Here is a 21,390-nt window from a genome sequence, read left to right on the forward strand (position 1 = left end):
ATAGCCACTCCAGGCGCTGCTTCACAAACCACTGACCACCTCCAGGCGCGTATCCATTGTCTCTCGAGATAAGGAGGCCCAAAAGATACAGGGCCTTGGTGAGGCCACACCTGGAATATTGTGTGCAGTTTTGGTCTCCTTATCTGAGGAAGGATGTTATTGCTATAGAGGGAGTGCAGCAAAGGTTTACCAGACTGATTCCTGGGATGGCGGGACTGACATATGAGGAGAGATTGAATCGGTTAGGATTATATTTGCTGGAGTTCAGAAGAGTGAGGGGGGAATCTCATAGAAACCTATAAAATTCTAACAGGACTTGACCGGGTAGATGCAGGAAGGATGTTCCTGATGATGGGGGAGTCTATAACCAGGGGTCATAGTCTAAGGATATGGGCTAAACCTTTCAGGACTGAGATGAGGAGAAATTTCTTCACCCAGAGAGTGTTGAACCTGTGGAATTTGCTACCACAGAAAGCAGTTGAGGCCAAAACATTGAATTTTTTCAAAAAGGAATTAGATTTAGCTCTTGGGTCTAAAGGGATCAAAGTTTATGGGGCGAAAGCGGGAACAGGCTACTGAGTTGGATGATCAGCCATGACCATGATGAATGGCAGACCAGGCATGAAGGGCCAAACAGCCTACTCCTCCTATTTTCTATGTTTCTATCCAAATTCGCTGACGATACAAAAATAGGTGGAAAGGCATGTTGTGATGAGGACACAAAGAAACTGCAAAGGGATGTAGATAGGTTAAGTCAGTGGGCAGAAATCTGGCAGACGGTGTTCAATGTGGGAAAGTGTGAGGTAATCCACTTTGGTAGGAAGAATAAAAAGGCAGATTATTATTTAGTTGGAGAAAGACTACAAAATACTACAGTACAGAGGGATCTGGGTGTTCTTGTGCATGAAACACAAAAGGTTAGCATGCAGGTGCAGCAAGTAATTCAGAAGGCAAATGGAATTTTGGCCTTTATTGCTAGGGGAGCGGTTAGAGTTTAAAAATAGGGAGGTCCTGTTACAACTGTACAGGGTGTTGGTGAGGCCACACCTGGAGTACTGTGTACAGTTTTGCTCCCCATATTTAATGAAGGATATACTAGCATTGGAGGCAGTTTAGAAAAGGTGCACGAGGCTGATTCCTGTGATGAAGGGGCTGTCTTATCAAGAGCGGCCAAACAGGTTAGGCCTTTATTCATTGGAGTTTAGAAGAATGAGAGGTGATCATATTGAAACATACAAGATTTTAAGGGGGCTCGACATAGTAGATGTTGAGAAGATGTTTCCACTGGTGGGGGAATCTCGAACCAGGGGACATAATAAGGGGGCACACATTTAAAACTGAGATGCAAAGGAATTTCTTCTCTCATAGGGTGGTAAATCTCTGGATATCTCTGCCTCAGAGAGTTGTGGAGGCTAGGTCACTAAATGTATTTAAGGAGGAGGTAGATAGATTTTTGAAATCTCAGGGCGTCGAGGGTTAGGCAGAGCAGGCCCGAATGGGAAGTTGAGGACTGGGACAGATCAGTCATTATCTTATTGAATGGTGGGGCGGGCTTGAGGGGCCGAATGGCCTACTCCTGTTCCTATTTCTTATGTTCCCCCTCTTTCTCGCTCTGTTCCCCCTCTTTCTCGCTCTGTTCCCCCTCTTTCTCGCTCTGTTCCCCCTCTCTCTCGCTCTGTTCCCCCTCTCTCTCGCTCTGTTCCCCCTCTCTCTCGCTCTGTTCCCCCTCTCTCTCGCTCTGTTCCCCCTCTCTCTCGCTCTGTTCCCCCTCTCTCTCGCTCGCTCTGTTCCCCCTCTCTCTCGCTCGCTCTGTTCCCCCTCTCTCTCGCTCGCTCTGTTCCCCCTCTCTCTCGCTCGCTCTGTTCCCCCTCTCTCTCGCTCGCTCTGTTCCCCCTCTCTCTCGCTCGCGCTCTGTTCCCCCGCTCTCTCGCTCGCGCTCTGTTCCCCCGCTCTCTCGCTCGCGCTCTGTTCCCCCTCTCTCTCGCTCGCGCTCTGTTCCCCCTCTCTCTCGCTCGCGCTCTGTTCCCCCTCTCTCTCGCTCGCGCTCTGTTCCCCCTCTCTCTCGCTCGCGCTCTGTTCCCCCTCTCTCTCGCTCGCGCTCTGTTCCCCCTCTCTCTCGCTCGCGCTCTGTTCCCCCTCTCTCTCGCTCGCGCTCTGTTCCCCCTCTCTCTCGCTCGCGCTCTGTTCCCCCTCTCTCTCGCTCGCGCTCTGTTCCCCCTCTCTCTCGCTCGCGCTCTGTTCCCCCTCTCTCTCGCTCGCGCTCTGTTCCCCCTCTCTCTCGCTCGCGCTCTGTTCCCCCTCTCTCTCGCTCGCGCTCTGTTCCCCCTCTCTCTCGCTCGCGCTCTGTTCCCCCTCTCTCTCGCTCGCGCTCTGTTCCCCCTCTCTCTCGCTCGCGCTCTGTTCCCCCTCTCTCTCGCTCGCGCTCTGTTCCCCCTCTCTCTCGCTCGCGCTCTGTTCCCCCTCTCTCTCGCTCGCGCTCTGTTCCCCCTCTCTCTCGCTCGCGCTCTGTTCCCCCTCTCTCTCGCTCGCGCTCTGTTCCCCCTCTCTCTCGCTCGCGCTCTGTTCCCCCTCTCTCTCGCTCGCGCTCTGTTCCCCCTCTCTCTCGCTCGCGCTCTGTTCCCCCTCTCTCTCGCTCGCGCTCTGTTCCCCCTCTCTCTCGCTCGCGCTCTGTTCCCCCTCTCTCTCGCTCGCGCTCTGTTCCCCCTCTCTCTCGCTCGCGCTCTGTTCCCCCTCTCTCTCGCTCGCGCTCTGTTCCCCCTCTCTCTCGCTCGCGCTCTGTTCCCCCTCTCTCTCGCTCGCGCTCTGTTCCCCCTCTCTCTCGCTCGCGCTCTGTTCCCCCTCTCTCTCGCTCGCGCTCTGTTCCCCCTCTCTCTCGCTCGCGCTCTGTTCCCCCTCTCTCTCGCTCGCGCTCTGTTCCCCCTCTCTCTCGCTCGCGCTCTGTTCCCCCTCTCTCTCGCTCGCGCTCTGTTCCCCCTCTCTCTCGCTCGCGCTCTGTTCCCCCTCTCTCTCGCTCGCGCTCTGTTCCCCCTCTCTCTCGCTCGCGCTCTGTTCCCCCTCTCTCTCGCTCGCGCTCTGTTCCCCCTCTCTCTCGCTCGCGCTCTGTTCCCCCTCTCTCTCGCTCGCGCTCTGTTCCCCCTCTCTCTCGCTCGCGCTCTGTTCCCCCTCTCTCTCGCTCGCGCTCTGTTCCCCCTCTCTCTCGCTCGCGCTCTGTTCCCCCTCTCTCTCGCTCGCGCTCTGTTCCCCCTCTCTCTCGCTCGCGCTCTGTTCCCCCTCTCTCTCGCTCGCGCTCTGTTCCCCCTCTCTCTCGCTCGCGCTCTGTTCCCCCTCTCTCTCGCTCGCGCTCTGTTCCCCCTCTCTCTCGCTCGCGCTCTGTTCCCCCTCTCTCTCGCTCGCGCTCTGTTCCCCCTCTCTCTCGCTCGCGCTCTGTTCCCCCTCTCTCTCGCTCGCGCTCTGTTCCCCCTCTCTCTCGCTCGCGCTCTGTTCCCCCTCTCTCTCGCTCGCGCTCTGTTCCCCCTCTCTCTCGCTCGCGCTCTGTTCCCCCTCTCTCTCGCTCGCGCTCTGTTCCCCCTCTCTCTCGCTCGCGCTCTGTTCCCCCTCTCTCTCGCTCGCGCTCTGTTCCCCCTCTCTCTCGCTCGCGCTCTGTTCCCCCTCTCTCTCGCTCGCGCTCTGTTCCCCCTCTCTCTCGCTCGCGCTCTGTTCCCCCTCTCTCTCGCTCGCGCTCTGTTCCCCCTCTCTCTCGCTCGCGCTCTGTTCCCCCTCTCTCTCGCTCGCGCTCTGTTCCCCCTCTCTCTCGCTCGCGCTCTGTTCCCCCTCTCTCTCGCTCGCGCTCTGTTCCCCCTCTCTCTCGCTCGCGCCCTGTTTCCCCCCCCCTCGCCCGCGCCCTGTTTCTCCCCCCCCCCTCGCCCGCGCCCTGTTTCTCCCCCCCCCCTCGCCCGCGCCCTGTTTCTCCCCCCCCCCTCGCCCGCGCCCTGTTTCCCCCCCCCCCTCGCCCGCGCCCTGTTTCCCCCCCCCCCTCGCCCGCGCTCTGTTTCCCCCCCCCCCTCACTCTCTCTGTTCTCCCACCACCCCCCCCCCCCCCCCACCTCTCTTTCCCTCTTTCACTGACAGTTACGGAAGCAGATGCTGTGTTAGTTGTTTTTTTTAAAGATGGCAAGTCATTTTCACAGCCGACAGCTGCTGATATCAGAAACAGCGCTTTCCCAACTTTGGACAGACTTGGGGGCTTTCCGGTGGACCTTTTAAAAATCAAGTCAGATCCCGCTGGAAAACCCCGAATCTGTCTGAAGTTGGGAAACCGCTGTTCCTGCTCCCAGCATGGAGGGAAACCTTAGGTGGGCTGGATCCTGCCCCGTGGGCCATATGTTGGACAACCCTGTTCTTGACATTGTCCTGACTGTTCAACTAAAGTCAGGCATTCATCACATATGTGATCTCCTATCACTCCTGCCTACCCTGACAGCATCAATGTGATATACATTGCAGTGGCCAAAACATTTCCACGGTTTGATTGAAATATTAAAATTGGGGAGAAAGAAATTATGCAGTTTAGATTTTGCACTGTTTATTGTTTTTTATGCATTACCCTTTAGCATAAATTTGGAAGTTCTGGTTTGAAACTCTGCCTTGCATAACTGATTCTAAATGAAAGGTGAGAGATTCTTTCCCCACCCAGGGTGCCTTTGATGAGGAATGCATTTTTTTTATAGGAGTGGGGGTGTACTTTGTGCGTCAGACTAGTGGCAGGAATAAATAATAACATACAGAATCTGTACTCAAATGTTGGTTGTGAGGAACTTGAAGGCAGATACAGGTGCCAAAATAAGTTGAAATTAGAGCTATGATGTAAAAATCACGAGCAAATAAAATGTGAATTAGGATCTGTTTTCCAGAAAAAGGTGAAGTAATGATTTAAGTTGAAGAAGTGCTCTCGCAAAATATTTACTTCACTTTTTTGTTGGAAATATATCTTTTGTGATTTAAGAAGTAATACATATACATGTATACACTTGTTTCAAATATTTGAGTCATTCAAAGGTGTTTCGTATCAGAAATGAAAATTATAATTAGGTATTGGACATGTTCATCATAAAAGGTTTTGCATTGCTTTGTGATTTTTAAGAAATTAAATACAATTCATAGCTTCCTAAGTTCATAGACCTCAGACATTTTGCTGCATCACACTACACATCTCCCATGGTTGTTCGGGAATTGGAACATCTCATTTTGCTTTCCAAATGCAGTAGATATGTTGAAATTACAAATATACTGTTTTGACTGAATGAAAGTATTTTTCAAAGTAAGATGATCAGGAAAATACTTGAAAATGTATTCTGTTTCAGAACGATTTGGATAAATTTTCCAAAGGAATTGGCAGATTTACACGAGAGGACCCCACTTTTAGGGTTACTTATGACCCTGAGAGCAGAGAAACAATTGTATCTGGAATGGGAGAATTACACTTAGAAATTTATGCGCAGGTATTTAACCTATTCTAATTTCCTTTTATTTTTGTGCATTGGATTTTGGTGTAGTTCATTGTATTTTGTGCACATTAGGTTTCAGAATGTTTGCATTTCAAATGTTCACAGTACCTTGTAGATTGAACACAAATGTTTATTCTGCCAATTGAATAGTGGTCTCAATCTTTGAATTAATTGAATTGAAGTGATATGTTGAGGGAAAGCTCTAGATTCAGACTAACTTTAATGCACAAAACTCCCAATAACTGCAGGCTATGCCATGAATGGTTTACTTTCTGTAGTCCTGTTAAAATTCTGTTAATACCACACAAATCTTTGGCAAAGTCTTTTTTTAACTTTGAAAAAGCTATCAGTTTAAATGCAATTACAAATTTTGGAGATTGCTTTCTTTTTCTGCTACTCTGCCCAATCCTCATACAGTTAAATGAAAACCCAAACAAGCTGTCATATGCCATTGGCATTATCAATGCGTGTGAATTATAAATTCCTATACATGTTTTTAAGGTATTAGATATTCAAATATTGATGGCAGTACTGTAAAATCCACTGCATAAATGACACTGTCCTATAGATTTTTATGGCCTGTTATTGGACTGGTATGATTTATCTTGCCACCAGCCTGCCTAGTATAAAGCATGCCAGTGCAACTTTCATACTTGTAAAACCATTATAATGGAAATTTCTACATTGATTTTATGGACTAGAAAATAACCATTTTTATCGTGGGTGAAGTATGCTTCATTTAACTTGAACAAATTATATTGGGTTGACAAAACTATTACGGTAATTGGTGAAGAGTAATGTCCTTTTGTTTCTGTGATGGGATTTTATTGAATAGATGTAAATCTGTTGAGTGGCAGTTTTTAGAACAAAGGCTGATACTTTCTACATTTTACAACAAAAGCATTTTGTGATTTTAATAGTGCCCTGAAATTTAACTGTTTCTTTATACTGATTTAGAGATGTGTTTCAATACCAGCTTTACTCTCACCTTGATTTTTTTTGTTCACCTGTTAAACCCAGTTGTTTTGAACCTGTAAAGGAATAGGCCAAATATCTGAGTTAGTCACTGATGTGTACCTTAACATTGACAGCAACAAATTGCATTTGCATAGTGCCTTTAAAGTAATAAAGTGTTCCAAAGCATTTCGTATAACAGAGAAGATGAACTGAGCAGTATAGGTAATTGGTAGAAGGCTTAGAGGGGACATGAGGAAAAACTATTTCACCCAGAGGGTGGTGGGTGTCTGGAATTCACTGTCAGGAACGGTGGTGAAGGCAGAAACCCTCAATTCTTCTAAAAGGTACCTGGACACGCACCTGAAATGCAGTAATCGGCAAGACTTTGGACCAGGTGATGGAAGGTGGGATTAGATTGGGCGGCTAGTTTTTTCGGCTGGCATGGACACGATGGGCTGAATGGCCTCCTTCCGTGCCGTAATTTTTCTACGGTTTTATGGTTCCAAAATGTTGCAGAGTTGGCTAAAAGGGCAGTCAAAAAGATACATTTCAAGGTTTTTTTTTTAAAGAGGAGGGAAGTAGCAAGGCTAAAAGGTTTTGGGTGGGGCCATGATGGCTAAAAGTTCTGCCGGCAAGTGAGGATCCTTGGAGGAGAGGAGTGTGAATAGCAGAACCTGGAACTGTAACAATAATAAGCATTGTAATTGGAACCGAATATTGCGTTTCTCCTCTCTTTCACTGAGTGCACTGAAAACACTTGAATGAGATGAAGCCAGATATAAATAATTGAGCTGTTTTATCTTAGAGACAGCAAGTGAATGTACAGAGTGAGCGTTATAATCAAAACTTAGTTTATTCAACTTCAAACCCCTTTTCATGCACCAGAAAATTAATCAGCTATTCTGTCTTGCCTTGGTCTGTGTTTGTGGGGTAACTAGTACTTTAATCAATCTAACATGAAAACCGATCAAGTCTTAGTACAGCTGGTGTTAATCCCACAATAAACTACTGAGGCCTTTCTTGCCTTTCTCATACATCCCTAACCAATCGATTGACTTTTAAAATTGTTTTTCTTTTATCTGTGTGTTACTTCTGACCACAGGAAATGATGAACTGTCACTCCGATGACTTGGTTGGGGTTCAGTGATTCTCCAGGAGGCCCATTCATAAAACTAGCTACATCCCGATCAAAAGTGGATTCTAACTTGACTACCTGAGCAACCATTTTTGCTGAGCACTCATGATGTGGGTCATCCCAACAGTAACAGGCATGGATAATAGTGGGAATGCCGAAACTAACTTCAATTGTCTTAAGTATTGTTTACTCTCATACTCTATTTCCCCCCACTTAATCAACCTCTTTGTCCTCCTTTGCTGAATTCTAAACTGCTCCCAATCCTCAGGTTTGCTGCTTTTTCTGGCAATGTTATATGCCTCTTCTTTGGGTCTAATACTATCCCTAATTTCTTTTGTAAGCCATGGTTGAGCCACCTTTCAGGTTTTATTTTTGCGCTAGACAGGAATAAATAACTATGATTAATTATAGGAATAAATAATTGTTGTAATTCATGCACATGTTCTCTAAATATTTTCCATTGCCCATCCACCGTCAACCCTTTTAGTAAAGTTCCCCAATCTACCATAGCCAACTTGCGCCTCATACCTTCGTAGTTTCCTTTATTTAGATTCAGGACTCTAGTTTTGGATTCAACTGCTTCACTCTCCATCTTAATGAAGAATTCTATCATGTTATGGTCGCTCCTCCCCAAGGGACCCCGCACAAACAAGATTGTTAATTAATCCTTTCTCATTGCGGGGGAGGTGGTGGCTTAGTGGTAATGTCACGAGACTAGTAACCCAGTGCCCGAGGCTAATGCTCTGGAAATGTGGGTTTGAATCCCACATGGCAGATGGTGGAATTTGAATTCAATTAATAAGTCTGGAATTAAAAGCTAGTCTACTGTAAAGAATGGCTGCCCGACTCGAACCCGACCAGACCTGACAACATGTGTCGGGTTTGGGTAGGGTCTTCCGGGTCCAGCATTCGGGCTTGGGTCGGGTCGGGTTGGATGTGGACAGTGCTGCCTTGCTCCGGGAAGTAATCTTCAAATTCAGGACGTCAAGGTGGGAAACGTGCAATTCGGACTCCGCACTCTGCAGTAAAGCCTGGCGACCCGACCAAACCCAACTACATGTGTCGGGTTCGGGTCGGGTCATGCATTTAAGAAAATTAAAGGACTCGGATCGGGTTTGGGTTGGATGTGGTCAGGCCCGGGTTGGATTTCAATTTTATACCAGAGGCAGGCTTTAGTCCAGTGGTGACTATGAAACCATTGTTGATAGTTGTAAAAAAAAAAAATCTGGTTCACGAATGTCCTTCAGGGAAGGAAATCTGCTGTCCTTACCTGGTCTGGCCTACATGTGACTCCAGACCCGCAGCAATGTGGTTGACTCTTAACTGCCCTCTGAAATGGCCAAGCAAGCCACTCAGTTGTATCAAACCGCTACAAAGCCTAAAAAAAGGAATTACATCCCAAGGATTGAACAAAGAGCAGTACAGCACAGGAACAGGCCATTCGGCCCTCCAAGCCTGCGCCGATCTTGATGCCTGCCGAAACTAACACCTTCTGCACTTCTGGGGCCCATATCCCTCTATTCCCATCCTATTCATATATTTGTCAAGATGTCTCTTAAACGTCGCTATCGTATCTGCTTCCACCACCTCCCCTGGCAGCAAGTTCCAGGCACTCACCACCCTCTGTGTAAAAACAAAAACTTGCCTCGCACATCCCCTCCAAACTTTGCCCCTCGCACCTTAAACCTATGTCCCCTAGTAACTGACTCTTCCACCCTGGGGAAAAAGCTTCTGACTATCCACTCTGTCCATGCCGCTCATAACTTTGTAAACCTCTATCATGTCATCCCTCCACCTCCGTCGTTCCAGTGAAAACAATCCGAGTTTTTCCAACCTCTCCTCATAGCTAATGCCCTCCAGACCAGGAAACATCCTGGTAAACCTCCTCTGTACCCTCTCCAAAGCCTATATGTCCTTCTGGTAGTGTGGCGACCAGAATTGCACGCAATATTCTAAGTGTGGCCTAACTAAGGTTCTGTACAGCTGCAGAATGACTTGCCAATTTTTATACTCTATGCCCCGACCGATGAAGGCAAGCATGCCGTATGCCTTCTTGACTACCTTATCCACCTGCGATGCCACTTTCAGTGACCTGTGGACCTGTACGCCCAGATCTCTCTGCCTTTCAATACTCCTAAGGATTCTGCCATTTACTGTATACCTCCCACCTGGATTAGACCTTCCAAAATGCATTACCTCACATTTGTCTGGATTAAACTCCATCTGCCATTTCTCCGCCCAAGTCTCCAACCGATCTATATTCTGCTGTATCCTCTGACAATCCTCATCATTATCTGCAACTCCTCCAACCTTTGTGTCGTCCGCAAACTTACTAATCAGACCAGCTACATTTTCCTCCAAATCATTTATATATACTACAAACAGCAAAGGTCCCAGCACTGATCCCTGCGGAACACCACTAGTCACATCCCTCCATTTAGAAAAACGCCCATCCACTGCTACCCTCTGTCTTCTGTGACTGAGCCAGTTCTGTATCCATTTTGCCAGCTCCCCTCTGATCCCGTGTGACTTCACCTTTTGCACCAGTCTGCCATGAGGGACCTTGTCAAAGGCTTTACTAAAGTCCATATAGATAACATCCACCGCCCTTCCCTCATCAATCATCTTCGTCAATTCCTCAAAAAATTCAATCAAATTAGTAAGACACGACCTCCCCTTCACAAAACCATGCTGTCTCTCGCTAATAAGTTTGTTTGTTTCCAAATGGGAGTAAATCCTGTCCCGAAGAATCCTCTCTAATAATTTCCCGACCACTGACGTAAGGCTCACCGGCCTTTAATTTCCTGGATTATCCTTACCACCCTTCTTAAACAAAGGAACAACATTGGTTATTCTCCAGTTCTCTGGGGCCTCACCTGTAGCCAATGAGGATGCAAAGATTTCTATCTAGGCCCCAGCAATTTCTTCCCTTGCCTCCCTCAGTATTCTGGGGTAGATCCCATCAGGCCCTGGGGACTTATCTACCTTAATGCTTTGCAAGACACCCAACACCACCTCCTTTTTGATAATGAGATGACTGAGACTATCTGCACTCCCTTCCCTAGGCTCATCATCCACCAAGTCCTCCTCCTTGGTGAATACTGATGCAAAGTACTCATTTAGCACTTCACCCATTTCCTCTGGCTCCACGCATAGATTCCCATCTCTGTCCTTGAGTGGGCCAACCCTTTCCCTGGTTACCCTCTTGTTCTTTGTATATGTATAAAAAGCCTTTGGATTTTCCTTAATCCTGTTTGCCAATGATTTTTCATGACCCCTTTTAGCCCTCCTAACTCCTTGCTTCTGTCTTTATATTCCTCAAGTGCTTCATCTGTTCCTAGCCTTCCAGCCCTTACAAATGTTTCCTTTTTCTTTTTGACTGGGCTCACAATATCCCGCGTTTTCCAAGCTTCCCGAAACTTGCCAAACTTGTCTTTCTTCCTCACAGGAACATGCTGGTCCTGGATTCTAATCAGCTGACGTTTGAAAGACTCCCACATGTCAGATGTTGATTTCCCCTCAAACAGCCGCCCCCAATCTAAATTCTTCAGTTCCTGCCTAATATTGTTATAATTAGCCTTCCCCCAACTTAGCACCTTCACCCGAGGACTACTCTTATCCTTACCCACAAGTACCTTAAAACGTATGGAATTATGATCACTGCTCCCGAAATGCTCCCCCACTGAAACTTCGACCACCTGGCCGGGCTCATTCCCCAATACCAGGTCCAGAATGGCCCCATCCCTAGTTGGACTATCTACATACTGTTTCAAGAAGCCCTCCTGGATGCTCCTCACAAATTCTGCCCCATCCAAGCCCCCAGCACTAAGTGAGTCCCAGTCAATATTAGGGAAGTTAAAACCACCCACCAATACAACCCTGTTACCTTTACATCTTTCCAAAATCTGTCTACATATCTGCTCCTCTACCTCCCGCTGGCTGTAGGGAGGCCTGTAATAAACCCCCAACATCGTGACTGCACCCTTCCTATTCCTGAGCTCCACCCATATTGCCTCGCTGCATGACCTCTCTGAGGTGTCCTCCCGCAGTACAGCTGTGATATTCTCCTTAACCAGTAATGCTACTCCCCCACCCCTTTTACATCCCCCTCTATCCCGCCTGAAGCTTCTAAAGCCTGGAACATTTAGCTGCCAATCCTGCCCTTCCCTCAACCAAGTCTCTGTAATAGCAACAACATCATATTTCCAAGTACTAATCCAAGCTCTAAGTTCATCTGCCTTACCTGTTATACTTTTCGCATTGAAACAAATGCACTTCAGACCACCAGTCCTGCTGTGCTCAGCAACATCTCCCTGCCTGCTCTTCCTCTTAGTCCTACTGGCTTTATTTACTATGTCCTCCTCATTTACTTCACTAGCTGTCCTACTGCTCTGGTTCCCACCCCCTTGCCACACTAGTTTAAACCCTCCCGAGTGACGCTAGCAAACCTTGCAGCCAGGATATTAGTGCCTTTCCAGTTTAGATGCAACCCGTCCTTCTTGTACAGGTCCCATCTGTCCCTGAAGAGAGCCCAATGGTCCAGATATCTGAAACCCTCCCTTCTACACCAGCTGCTCAGCCACATGTTTAACTGCACTATCTTCCTATTTCTAGCCTCACAGGCACGTGGCACAGGGAGTAATCCAGAGATTACAACCCTAGAGGTCCTGTTTTTTAACTTACTACCTAACTCTCTAAACTCCCCCTGCAGGACCTCATCACTCTTCCTGCCTATGTCATTGGTACCGATGTGTACCACAACCTCTGGCTGCAGCAGTTCAAGAAGGCAGCTCACCATCACCTTCTCAAGGGCAATTATGGATGGGCAATAAATGCTGGCCTAGCCAGCGATGCCCACATCCCAGGAACGAATTAAAAATAAAAAGCAGGGAATTTATGCTGAACTTTTATAAAGCTCTGGTTAGGCCCCAACTGGAGCATGGCATCCAGTTCTGGTCAAAGCACTTTAAGAAGGATGTGAGGACCTTAGAGAGAGTCCAGAGGTTATTTACCAGAATGATTCCAGGGATGGGGGATTTTAATTACAAGGGTAGGTTGGAAAAACTGGGTTTGTTCTCCTTAGGACAAAGGAGATTGAGGGGAGGTTTCATGGAAGTGTTCAAGACTATGATCGGCTTAGATAAGTTAGACAAGGAAAAACTGTTCCTGTTGGGATGGTCTTCACCTGAACTGTCCTGGGACCAGTGTTCTGGTGAGTTGTATAACTAGGGTGGTAGAGAGGGCACTATGTCGTTGCGGGGGAGAGATCATGCGAGAGGAGATGTGGTAAATCAAAGGGAAAGAACAAGGCTGTAGAGCAGGGTAGTGATTTGTGTAATGATAACCAGAGTGTGGCAGGAAGGGTCAGAGAGTACAAGCTTAAGAGTGCACCAGCAGATCAGGCCATGGATTTCAGAAATGGTAAAAAGACGGAACTGAAGACTCTGTTTCTGAATGTGCGCAGCATTCGTAACAAAATGGATGAATTATTAGCACAGATAGAAATAAATATGTGTGACCCGATATCCAATATAGAGACATGGTTGCAAGGTGACCAAGGCTGGGACCTGAATGTTGAAGGGTATTTGACATTTCGAAAAGACATGAGGTTAGGAAAAGGTGGTGGGGTAGCTCTGTTAATTAAGGATGTCATCAGTACAGTAGTGAATGATGACTTTAGCTCGAGAGAGCAAGATGTAGAATCAGTTTGGGTAGAGATAAGGAATAAGAAAGGCAAGAAGTCACTTGTGGGAGTAGTTTATGTGCCCCCTAACAGTTACTCTGGAGGACAGAGTATACAGGAAGAAATAAATGGGGTGTGTAAGAAAGGAACCACAATAATTATGGGTGACTTTAATCTACATGTAGATTGGACGAATCAGATTGGCAAAGGTAGCCTGGAAAATGAGTTCATAGGGTGTATTCGAGACAATTTCTTGGAGGAGTACGTTCTAGAGCCAACCGGGGAGTAGGCTATTTTAGACTTGGTAATGTGCAACGAGACAGGATTAATCAACAATCTCATGGTAAAGGAACCTCTAGATGACAGCGATCATAACATGAAGAATTTCACATTCAGGGGAGAGGTGTGGGTCTAAGGCTAATGTTTTAAACCAAAATAAAGATAATTATAAGGGTATGAAGGCAGAGCTAGCTAAAGTGAACTGGGAAACTAGGTTAAAAGATAGGACAGTAGAGATGCAGTGGAAGACTTTTAAGGAGATATTTAATAACTCTCAGCAAACATTTATCCCAGTGAGAAAGATTCTTTGAGAAGGGTGCATCATCCCGTGGCTAAACAAGGAAGTTGAGGATAGTTTCAAATGGAAAGAAACTCTGTACAAATCTGCAAAGATTAGTGGTAAGTCAGAAGATTGGACAGATTTTAAGAACCAGCAAAGAATTACTAAACAATTAAAGAGGGAGAAAGTAGATTGAGAGAAAGCTAGCTGGTAATATAAAAACAGATAGCAAGAATTTCTACAAGTATTTAAATAGGAAAAGAGTAACTAAAGCTAGTGTTGGTCCCCTAGAGAGAGAGTCTGGGGAATTGATAATGGAAAACCAGAAAATGGTAGAGGTGTTGAACAGGTATTTTGTGTGTGCCTTCACTGTAGAAGATTTAGAAAACTTACTACAAAGTTACTTGAAAATCAAGAGGTGAAAGGGAGGAAGGAATTTAAAACAATTACCATCACTAGAGAAAAGGTGCTGGGAAAACAATTAGACCTGAAGGCTGACAAGTCCCCAGGACCAAATGGCCTGCATCCTAGGGTCTTAAAAGAAGTGGAGAAGTGGCTGCAGAGATAGCAGAGGCATTGGTTCTCATCTTTAAAAATTCCTTAGATTCTGGAAGGGTCCCAGCATTGGAAAATAACAAATGTAATATCATTATTCCATAGAGCCATCGAAAAATGATGGCACAGAAGGAGGCCATTCAGCCTGTTGTGCCCGTGCCGGCTGAAAAAACTAGCCGCCCAATCTAATCCCAGCACCTGGTCCATAGCCTTGCCGGTTACAGCATTTCAGGTGCATCTCCAGGTACCTTTTAAAAGAATTGAGTGTTTCTGCCTCCACCACCATTCCTGGTAGTGAATTCCAGACACCCGCCACCCTCTGTGTGAAAAAGTTTTTCCTCATCTCCCCTGTAATACTTCTCCCAATCACCTTAAACCTGTGCCCCCTGGTAATAGACCTCTCTGCTCGGGGAAACAGGTCCTTCCTGTCTATCTAGGCCTCTCATAATTTTGTACACCTCTTTTAAGTCACCCCTCAGCCTCCTCTGTTCTAAGGAAAGCAACCCTAGCCTATCTCATCTTTCCTCATAGCTGCAACTTTCGAGCCCTGGCAACATTCTTGTAAATCTCCTCTGTACTCTGTCCAGAGCAATTATGTCCTTTTATTGTGGCCTAATCAGTGTTTTATACAGTTCCAGCATTACATCCCTGCTTTTGAATTCTATACCTCAGCCAATAAAGGAAAACATTCCATATACCTTCTTCACCACTCTATCTACCTGTCCTGCCACCTTCAGGGACCTGTGGACATGCACTCCACGGTCTCTCACTTCTTCTACCCCTCTCAATATCCTCCCGTTTATTGTGTATTCCCTCGCTTTATTTGCCCTTCCCAAATGCATTCCCCTCACTTTGTATTCCATTTGCCACTTTTCTGCTCACTCAACCAAACCATTGATAACTTTCTGGAGTCTACGGCTATCCTCTTCACTGTCAACTGTACGGCCAATTTTTGTGTCATCAGCAAATTTCCCATTCATGCCTCCCACATTTAAGTCCAAATCATGAATGTATACCACAAACAGCGTTATGCGACGATGTCAACTGTGTATGCGCCAACCAGTCCTGGCAATGTGGAACGCCGTGCACGCGCAGAGAGCAGGAGCCTGTTTGCGCGTGTACGCAGTTTGGCGCAGTCTGATGATGCCAGCAGCTGGCTACATTGTCAAGAATCACTTTGCATAAGATTAGTGAAATGAATACATGGCTCAAAGACTGGTGTGGGAGAAGTGGGTTTCAGTTTGTGGGGCACTGGCACCAGTACTGGGGAAATTGGGGGCTGTACCATTGGGACGGTCTGCACCTGAACCGTACTGGGACCAGTGTTCTAGCAAACCGTATAACTGGGGAAGTAGAGAGGGCTTTAAGCTAAACAAGGGGGGTGAGGGATCAAGCCTGGGAAGACATAGCTAACCAAAGGGTAGAGTCAAGGCAGGAGAGCAGAATAGTAACATGGGAAATGAAGGTTAGAGAATGCCAGGAAGGGACAGAGAAAAAACCTGATAACACACCAACAGTCAAGACTAGATGTTACAAAGATAACAAAAAGACAAAACTAAGGGATCTGTACCTGAATGCATGTAGCATTCATAACAAAGGAGACAAACTGATAGCGCACATTGAAGTAAATAAATATGATCTGACAGCCATTACGGAGACGTGGATGACAAGGATTGGGTCCTGAATATTGAGGGGTATGTGGTGTTCAAGAAGAATAGGAAGCTAGGTAAAGGTGGAGGCATAGCACTGTTAATCAAAGCATTGGCGCAATAATTAGATATGACCTTGGTTCAGGAGATCAGGATGTAAAATCGGTTTGGGTGGAGATGAGGAATAGTAGGGATGGTCTACAGGCCCCGTAACAATAACCATAATGCAGGATGAAGTATGCAAGAAGAAATGTTGGGTGCTTGTGATAAAGGGACGGCAGTAATCATAGGTGATTTTAATCTACATATAAACTGGAAAAATCAGATTGACAATAGTAGCTTGGATGAGGAATTTATAGAATGCTTTCAAGAGAGTTTCTTAGGGCAGCGCGTTATGGAACTTGCCTTCCAGGAGCGGACCTGTGGGGAGATTTCCGAGCGAGAGAAGAGGATAAATTGAGCCTGAGGATCGAGGCCCAGTCAGTTGCCTTCTGGGAGCGGAGCAGACCTGTGGGGAGAACGCCGAGTGAGAGGAGAGGATAAATTGAGCCTGAGGAGCGAGGCCCAGTCACTTACCTTGCAGGAGCAGAGCAGACCTGTGTGAGAGCAGTCCAGGTGCGCCGGAGTTTGAAAAAAAAAAGTCAGCCGTGACATCACAGGAAAGCTGCAAGGTGATTGGTTGGTGAGTAACAGCAGTTAGTGCCTGGAAATAGCTTAAGAAAAATCAGGGGGAAGTTCTTTTTTTAAACCTACCGTATAAGTGATAAGGTCAGTACTATAAAGTGTGTTTTTTTTAATTAGTGTAATTTATTAAAGACTTTAGATTGTAGTGGGTAGTATTTGGAGTAGAACAAGGCCCCGAGCATAATTAGTATTTTTTAATTAAAGGGAGTAACTAAGTAATCTAAAGGTAAATTATGGCAGGAGAGCTTGCACCCGTGATATGCTCCTCCTGCCCTATGTGGGAAATCAGGGACCTTCCAGTGTCCCTGACGACCATGTGTGCAGGAAGTGTATCCATCTGCAGCTCCTGGCTACCTGCATTACGGAGCTGGAGCTGCGGGTGGATTCACTGTGGAGCATCCGCGATGCTGAGACGTCGTGGATAGCACGTTTAGCGAGGTGGTCACACTGTAGGTAATGGCTGCACAGGCAGAAAAGGGATGGGTGACCACCAGGCGGAGTAGTAGGCGCAGGCAGGTAGTGCAGGAGTCCCCTGTGGCCATCCCCCTCTCAAACAGATATATCACTATGAATACTGTTGGAGGGATGGCCTCCCAGGGGAAAGCAGCAACAGCCAAGTTCGTGGCACCATGGATGGCTCTGCTGCACAGCAGGGGGGGGGGCGGGGGGGAGACTGGGAGAGCCATAGTGATAGGAGATTCAATTGTAAGGGGAACAGACAGGTGTTTCTGTGGCCTCAAATCTCAAATGAGACTCCAGGATGGTATGTTGCCTCCCTGGTGCTAGGGTCAAGGATGTGTCGGAGCGGCTGCAGGACATTCTGAAGGGGGCGGGTGAACAGCCAGTGGTCGTGGTACATGTCGGTCCCAACAACATAGGTAGAAAAAGGGATGAGGTCCTGCAAGATGAATTTAAGGAGTTGGGAGCTAAATTAAGAAGCAGGACCTCAAAGGTAATATCCTCAGGATTACTTCCTGTGCCACATGTTGGTGAGTATCGGAAGAGGAGAATAGACCAGATGAATGCGTGGCTGGAGAAAAGGTGCAGGAGGGAGGGATTTAGATTCCTGGGACATTGGGACCAGTTCTGGGGAAAGTGGGACAGGTTACACCCAGGCAGGACCGGAACCGATGTCCTCGCAGGAGTGGTTGCCAGTGCTGTTGGAGAGAATTTAAACTGGAATGGCAGGGAGATGGGAGCCTGAGCGGGGAGACAGAGGAGGAGGAAACAAGGATAGAAACAAAAGACAGGAAACAAAAAAGCAAAAGTGGAAGGCATAGAAATCGAGGGCAAGAAACAAATAGGGCCATTGTGTGAAATAATGCTAAGATGACTAAAAATGTTAAAAAGACAAGCCTAAAGGCATTGTGTCTCAATGTGTGGAGTATTCGCAAAAAGGTAGGCGAATTAACTGCGCAAATAGATGTAAATGGATACGATATAGTTGCGATTACGGAGACATGGCTGCAGGGTGACCAAAGATGGGAACTGAGCATCCAAGGGTATTCAATATTTAGGAAGGACAGGCAAAAAGGGAAAGGAGGTGAAGTGGCGTTGTTAGTAAAAGAGGAAATCAATACAATAGTGAGGAAGGATATTGGCTCAGAGAATCCTGATGTGGAATCTATATGGGTGGAGCTAAGAAACACCAAGGGACAGAAAATGTTGGTGGGGTTGTCTGTAGGCCCCCAAACAGCAGTGGTGAAGTAGAGGATGGTATTAAACAGGAAATTAGAGACACCTGCAAAAAGGGTGCAACTGTAATTATGGGTGACTTTCATCTACATGTAGATTGGGAAAACCAAATTAGCAATAATACTGTGGAGGAGGAATTCCTGGAGTAAGGAGGTGATGGTTTTTTTGGACCAGGATGTTGAGGAACCAGCTAGAGAACAGGCCATCCGAGTCTGGGTATTGTGTAATGAGAAAGGATTAGTTAACAATTTTGTTTGTGCGGGGTCCCTTGGGGAGGAGCGACCATAACATGATAGAATTCTTCATTAAGTTGGAGAGTGAGAGAGTTGATTCCAAGACTAGGGTCCTGAATCTAAATAAAGGAAACTATGAAGGTATGAGGCGCGAGTTGGCTATGATAGATTGGGGAACGTTACTTAAAGGGTTGACATTGGATAGGCAATGGCCAGCATTAAAAGAGCGCATGGATGAATGACAACAATTGTTCATTCCTGTCTGGCGCAAAAATAAAACAGGAAGGGTGTCTCAACTGTGGCTTACAAAAGAAATTAGGGATAGTATTAGATCCAAGGACGAGAAATATAAAATGGCCAGAACAAGCAGCAAACCTGAGGATTGGGAGCAGTTTAGAATTCAGCAAAGGAGGGCAAAGGGATTGATTAAGAAGGGGAAAATAGTGTATGAGAGTAAGCTTGCAGAGAACATAAAAACTGACTGTGGAAGCTTCTCTAGGTATGTGACGAGAAAAAGATTAGTGAAGACAAATGTGGGTCTCTTACAGTCAGAAACGGGAATTTATAATGGGGAACAAAGAAATGGCAGACCAATTAAGTACGTACTTTGGTCCTGTCTTCACATTGGAGGACACAAATTACCTCCCAGAAATGTTAGGGAACATAGGTTCTAGTGAGAAAGAGGAACTGTATGAAATCAGTATTAGTAGGGAAATGGTGTTGGGGAAATTGATGGGATTGAAGGCTGATAAATCCCCAGGGCCTGATAATCTACATCCTAGAGTACTTAAGTAAGTGGCCCTGGAAATAGTAGATGCATTGCTGGTCATTTTTCAAAATTCTATAGACTCTGGAAAGTTCCAACAGATTGGCGGGTAGCTAATGCAACCCCACTATTTAAAAAAGGAGGTAGAGAGAAAACCGGGAATTATAGACCAGTTAGCCTGACATCAGTGGTGGGGAAAATGCTCAGAGTCAATTATAAAAGATGGAATAGCAGAGCACTTGGAAACAATGACAGGATCGGACAAAGTCAACATGGATTTACAAAAGGAAAATCATGCTTGACAAATCTACTGGAAATTTTTGAGGATGTAACTAGTAGAATAGATAAGGGAGAACCAGTGGATGTGGTGTGTTTGGACTTTCAGAAGGCTTTCGATAAGGTCCCACATAAGAGATTCTTTTTTCTTTTTGGGCCTCCTTATCTCGAGAGACAATGGATACGCGCCTGGAGGTGGTCAGTGGTTTGTGAAGCAGCGCCTGGAGTGGCTATAAAGGCCAATTCTGGAGTGACAGGCTCTTCCACAGGTGCTGCAGAGAAATTTGTTTGTTGGGGCTGTTGCACAGTTGGCTCTCCCCTTGCGCCTCTGTCTTTTTTCCTGCCAACTACTAAGTCTCTTCGACTCGCCACAATTTAGCCCTGTCTTTATGGCTGCCCGCCAGCTCTGGCGAATGCTGGCAACTGACTCCCACGACTTGTGATCAATGTCACACGATTTCATGTCGCGTTTGCAGACGTCTTTATAACGGAGACATGGACGGCCGGTAGGTCTGATACCAGTGGCGAGCTCGCTGTACAATGTGTCTTTGGGGATCCTGCCATCTTCCATGCGGCTCACATGGCCAAGCCATCTCAAGCGCCGCTGACTCAGTAGTGTGTATAAACTGGGGATGCTGGCCGCTTCAAGGACTTCTGTGTTGGAGATATAGTCCTGCCACCTGATGCCAAGTATTCTCCGAAGGCAGCGAAGATGGAATGAATTGAGACGTCGCTCTTGGCTGGCATACGTTGTCCAGGCCTCGCTGCCGTAGAGCAAGGTACTGAGGACACAGGCCTGATACACTCGGACTTTTGTGTTCCGTGTCAGTGCGCCATTTTCCCACACTCTCTTGGCCAGTCTGAACATAGCAGTGGAAGCCTTACCCATGCGCTTGTTGATTTCTGCATCTAGAGACAGGTTACTGGTGATAGTTGAGCCTAGGTAGGTGAACTCTTGAACCACTTCCAGAGCGTGGTCGCCAATATTGATGGATGGAGCATTTCTGACATCCTGCCCCATGAAGAGATTAGCGTGCAAAATTAAAGCACATGGGATTGGGGGTAAGGTACTGACATGGATAGAGAACATGTTGGCAGACAGGAAACAAAGAGTAGGAATAAACAGGTCTTTTTCCGAATGGCAGGCAGTGACAAGTGGGGTACCGCAGGGATCAGTGCTAGGACCCCAGCTATTCTTATTTTTAAATTCATTCATGGGATGTGGGCGTCACTGGCCAGGCCAGCATTTTGCCCATCCCTAATTGCCCTTGAGAAGGTGGTGGTGAGCTGCCTTCTTGAACCGCTGCAGTCCATGTGGGGTAGGTACACCCACTGTGCTGTTCGGAAGGGAGTTCCAGGATTTTGACCCAGCAACAGTGAAGGAATGGCAATACAGTTCCAAGTCAGGATGGTGTGTGATTTGGAGGGGAACTTACAGGTGGTGGCGTTCCCATGCATTTGCAACCCTTGGCCTTCTAGTTCGTAGAGGTCGTGGGTTTGGAAGGTGCTGTGTAAGGAGCTTTGGTGCGTTGCTGCAGTGCATCTTGTAGATGGTACACACTGCTGTCACCGTGCGTCGGTGGTGGAGGGAGTGAATGTTTGTAGATGGGGTGTCAATCAAGCGGGCTGCTTTGTCCTGGATGGTGTCAAGCTTCTTGAGTGTTGTTGGAGCTGCACCCATCCAGGCAAGTGGAGAGTATTCCATCACACTCCTA

At 46.8% G+C, this 21,390-nt stretch overlaps 1 protein-coding gene across 1 annotated transcript in view; it reads left to right on the top strand.

The window, feature by feature from the left end:
* The window catches only part of gfm1 (G elongation factor, mitochondrial 1), a 150,461-nt gene that overhangs the window by 63,026 nt on the left and 66,045 nt on the right, over positions 1-21,390 (top strand). The window contains exon 12 of the mRNA XM_068042152.1: positions 5,340-5,477. Within this exon, the coding sequence (XP_067898253.1) occupies positions 5,340-5,477 (138 nt within the window). The remainder of the gene's footprint in view (positions 1-5,339; positions 5,478-21,390) is intronic.

The sequence above is a fragment of the Heterodontus francisci genome, chromosome 11 (assembly GCF_036365525.1).
Source record: "Heterodontus francisci isolate sHetFra1 chromosome 11, sHetFra1.hap1, whole genome shotgun sequence".
NCBI classification, from domain to species: Eukaryota; Metazoa; Chordata; class Chondrichthyes; order Heterodontiformes; family Heterodontidae; genus Heterodontus; species Heterodontus francisci.